Source organism: Corylus avellana, chromosome ca4, assembly GCF_901000735.1.
Source record: "Corylus avellana chromosome ca4, CavTom2PMs-1.0".
Taxonomy (NCBI): Eukaryota; Viridiplantae; Streptophyta; class Magnoliopsida; order Fagales; family Betulaceae; genus Corylus; species Corylus avellana.
The window spans coordinates 22,721,699-22,726,214 of NC_081544.1; the positions used below are offsets into that span (position 1 = coordinate 22,721,699).

The 4,516-nt window shown below is 32.1% G+C and overlaps 1 protein-coding gene across 1 annotated transcript in view; it reads right to left on the bottom strand.

Annotated features, from left to right (window-relative positions):
• The window catches only part of LOC132178972 (mogroside IE synthase-like), a 3,033-nt gene extending 1,883 nt beyond the window's left edge, over positions 1 to 1,150 (bottom strand). Inside the window, exon 1 of the mRNA XM_059591569.1 lies at positions 535 to 1,150. Coding sequence (XP_059447552.1) covers positions 535 to 1,144 — 610 coding nt within the window. The 5' untranslated portion in view covers positions 1,145 to 1,150. The remainder of the gene's footprint in view (positions 1 to 534) is intronic.
• Positions 1,151 to 4,516: the final 3,366 nt, after the last annotated feature.

Genomic DNA, 4,516 nt, shown 5'->3' on the forward strand with positions numbered 1-4,516 from the left:
GATCTTGTTCTCACGAAAACTTAGTATGAGATTGACATAAAATAGTATCACACGCCTAAACAAAGTATTGGACGTGCGACCTCAACATTCATCCAAATGGTGCATCAAAGGTTTTTCAGATTTAAATTTACAAGATTTGCCCTACCCCACTTCAATATGAAGTGCCCTCAATTTTTAAAAGGTTTTCTAAAACGTGCATGTCTTGTGGTTTGTGTTTTGTTTCTTAGATGTTCAATTTGAAAAGAAATTGTGTTTCAATTTTGAAAAGAGAAAAGACTATATATTTGAACTTAAATTATTTGAAGGCTAGTTTCCATATACATGCACATATGTATCCAATTTAGGGGGACCGGTAGTGGCCCTGGTCTCCCCAAATTACAAGAAAAAAAAAATTAAGATAAAAAAAAATAATAATAATTTAAGGTATTTTTTGTCAAGTGGTTCATTTCCAAAAAAAATTTGGCCTTAGGTCCCCCAAATTCAAAATTGGCTCTGTCCCTATATGTATCAGTGTGTGTATATATAAATATATACCTACCTCATGTTCCAACTTGTCGAATGTGTTGCAGAAGATCCAATTTGCCTCATGGATGTTTGAGAATTGATTCAATGCAATTTTGAGCGGAAGAGAGGAGCCCGTATCATTAAGAAACGAAGGCACATCATTAACCCCTAGTGATGGCATGTAGGGTAAGGATACAGAAGGCCTCTGTAAGAAAACTCCATGATGTGCATGATGGTAAATTACATTAACCGCACAAGACTGAGTGAAAAATGGAGCTCCATCCACACCAAGTTGCCTGGCCACGTTTAGAGCCCATGGCATTGCTGAGTCGTACACGAGCAGTTTCGGTGGGTGTTTGGAGCTTTTTTGTCTCTCAATCAGCTCTGCTAAGCTTTCTGAGACAAATAGTTTGAAACGCTCGAGTTCTTCATACATGGTTTCCTTGTCGCCTTGCTTGGAGCCGTCAGAGATGGTCACGAAGTTGAGAGAGCTCTCTTGCATGGATTTGCTAATGGATGTGGTGGTGATTACTGTCACTCTCAGACCCTTTGAGGTAAGGCGCTTCGAGAATTGGAGTATTGGGTTTATGTGACCTTGTATGGGGTAAGGAAATACTAGGATGTGGGGTTTCCTCTCCATTACTTCTCTCTCTCTCTTTCTGTGGCTGAGGATCAAGGAGATCGATGTCTCAATTTATATTCTTTTTTCCTTTCTTTTCATTTTTGAAATTTCTATGAAGACTGTTAGAAATAATGCAAAATGTGTTCCTATTCCTTAGCTTGTTTGTTGAGTAGTGGGTTAGTGGTTCCTATTTAATAGCTTGTTATTTGTTTCAGCATTATCTTAATTGTAGGTAGGTTGAAGTCCTTAAGTCTAGGAGTTTAGTTACTTAGAGCATTCCCAATGGAAGAGCCATATTTTTATATCAAATGGCTCTTCAAAACTCACTTTTATCTAGTTTAGTTAAGCCATTTTTAAGTGTCTACACATCCGATTAGCTATTTTTCTAAAAAAAATGTGGGAAAAGATTTGGGAAAAAGATAAAGCAGGAGAGAGAAACACTAAAAAATAAAATGGCTCCCTTAAAAAGTGCTGCTACATTTAACTTTTTTTTTAGCTCTTTTAATCAAATATCTATTTTACATATATTTTTGGCTCATCCAATGTGGGAGGTTTTTTGAACATTTGAAGAGCTATTCTAGATAAAAGTAACTTTTGGCTCTTCCATTGGGAATGCTCTTAGTGCTCCATGTTATTTTAGTGGTGGTTAAGTGGGTCTTTGTTTTTAAGAGTAAATGGTTTAATTGTAGTCTATTTAAATGTTTTACATTAATGAATTATCACATCAGTTTATCCAGAATGTATATGTTCTCACTTTGTTTTACCTCTTTCATCCTAATAGTTGTAGAGAGAAGACTATTGCTTGTGCATCTATCTTTCTAATTCTTAACAAAGACATCATTGACTAGGTAAGCATGTTTCAAAAGTGTAACATCATGATAATAAACTATACATCTAATTGTTTAATAATTTAACTTGTTAAAACTTTTATTTATTATACATGATGGATTGCATGTCTATTGATTTCTTGAAAAAAATTTATGCTTGTTGATTTCTTCATACTTTATTGCAAATAGCCAATTAATACAAAAGAAGAAATGATGAAGATGTAGGCTCCAAAAGCAACTATGGTTACATTTGCAAGTAGAATAAACTGGCAATTAATAAGATATATAGAAGTAGCAAGTAGGTGTTTTGTTAGGTGAGAAATGGATGAAAGTGCTACTTGATAAAAAAAAAAAAAAAAAAAAAAAAAAAAAAAAAAAAAAAAAAAAAAAAAAAAAAAAAAAAACGAGGAGATTTTACTGGAGAAAAATAGAGAATTATCCTGCTATGGATACCTTGTATATACAATTGAGGCTCCTTAATTATATAGGGAGGGTCTTCTTTTATGTAATCGGTTTTCCTATTATAGAGTATATAATTAATAAGATACCACATGTGGGATGCTCAATACACTACAAAAAAATGATTTTTTATTGACATAAGTTTTCTGACGTGTCAGGTGGTTTGACACGTCAGCAAATCCTCCTGACAAGGTAATTTTGACATGTTTCAGGCGTTAAGATTGTGGGTGTCAAAAACGAAAAATTTATGACGTGTTAGATTTAACACGTCATAATTTTCTAACGTGTTAGATTTAACACGTCAGAATTTTCTAACGTGTCAAAATTGACATGTCAGAAAAATTTTCTGACATGTCACTTTCTGACACATCAAAAATTTTCTGACGTGTCAAAATTTGACATGTCAGTAAATTTTTTAATTTTGACACGTCAGAAAATTTTTTAATTAAAAAAAAATCCAGAAAAAAGTTTTTTTTTTAAAAGAAAGAAAAATTATTTTTTTAATAATTTTAAATTATTGACGTGTTAATTTTGACACGTCAGTAATTTAAAAATTATTAAAAAATAATAATTTTCTTTTTTTTTTAATTTTTCTGGATTTTTTTTTCAATTAAAAATTTTATTAATTTAAATTATTTTTCAATTAAAATAATTTTTTTTTTTTTTATTCTGGTCAAAAATAAATAAAATCATAGCCTCGTCGATCTTCATTTTCACCCACCTCTCTCCGTCCCTGATCTGATCTTCTTTCCTCCATTTTCACTCTCTCTCTCTCTCTCTCTTCTTTCCTCCATTTTCAAAAACCCAAACACAAAAAATCAAGAAAAAAAACCTTATGCTTCTTCGATCTTCTTCTCTTCAAATCAAAAATCTCTCAAATCAAATCAAAATAAACCAACTCAGAGCTTCTTCAAATCAAAAATCTCTCTTCTTCGATCTTCTTCTCTTCTCCTTTTTTTTTTCTTCTGCTTCTCTTCTTCGATCGATCTTCTCTTCTCCTTTTGTTTTTCTTCTTCTTGATCTGCTTTTCTTCTTGCTCTGCTGCCATGCAGCGAGATTGAGAGCGAAGAGGGACATTCAGAGAGAAGAGGGAGGTTCAGAGAGAAGAGAGAGAAGAGGGAGATTGAGAGAGGGAAAGAAAATCTAAAGTTAAATAAGAAAAGTAGATGTGGGTAAAGAATAAATAATAAAAGAGGGAAAGAAGAGGGAAAATTAAGTTGAATGTCTCGCTATTTTTTTTGACGCGCTAGTTTCAGTACGTCAGAAATTTCTGACATGCTAGTTTTAACACGTAAGAAATTTCTGACGTGCCAAATTAGCACGTCGGAAACTATATATATATATAAACCTTAAAAAAAAAAAAAAAAAGGCAGGGGCGATAGGCCCCTTCCCAAGGCACATTTTTGACGTGCCACATGTGGCACATCAAGAATATATATATAGTTCTAGCTCTAGTTCTAGTTTACCACCTAACGTGGTTAATTTTGAACAATTTTCTGTTGAAGGTGATAATGATTTTAAATTTGATAAATGGAATATCCCCAAGCTTTCTGCTTTTGATGTTTGTACTACTTCTTGGTTGAAATTTTGTTTTAAAATTTCATATTATGTTAAAACTGTTGAACAAACATTTGCTATATCGGGTAATAATCAAACTATTACCTTGTTTAATAAGAAATTTGTTAATGATTCTCTTGCTAAAAGTTATAAATTTCTGCATATTGGTTCTGTTCAAGTTGTAGTCAAAGTTGTAGTCAAGCCTTTGACTCGACTTGGTATCAATGCTTCTGTTTTATATATATATATTAAAAAAAAAAGAAAAAGAAAAAAAAGATAAAAGAAATTTTGACGTGCCATATGTGGAACGTCAGTAATTTCTGACGTGCCATATGTGGCAGGTCAGAATTTCTATTAACTAATTTTTTTTTTTTTTGGCAAATTCAAACTAAATAATAAGGTGATGGTGAAAATTATTAACAAGAGTACATAAGATGAATGAAGATATTAATTCACTCAATAAGTAAAATGCGGTTAACCTACACTGATCTAATACTAAATAAAAATTTATTAACGTGCATGGTTCAAACCTAAAGGATATATAACA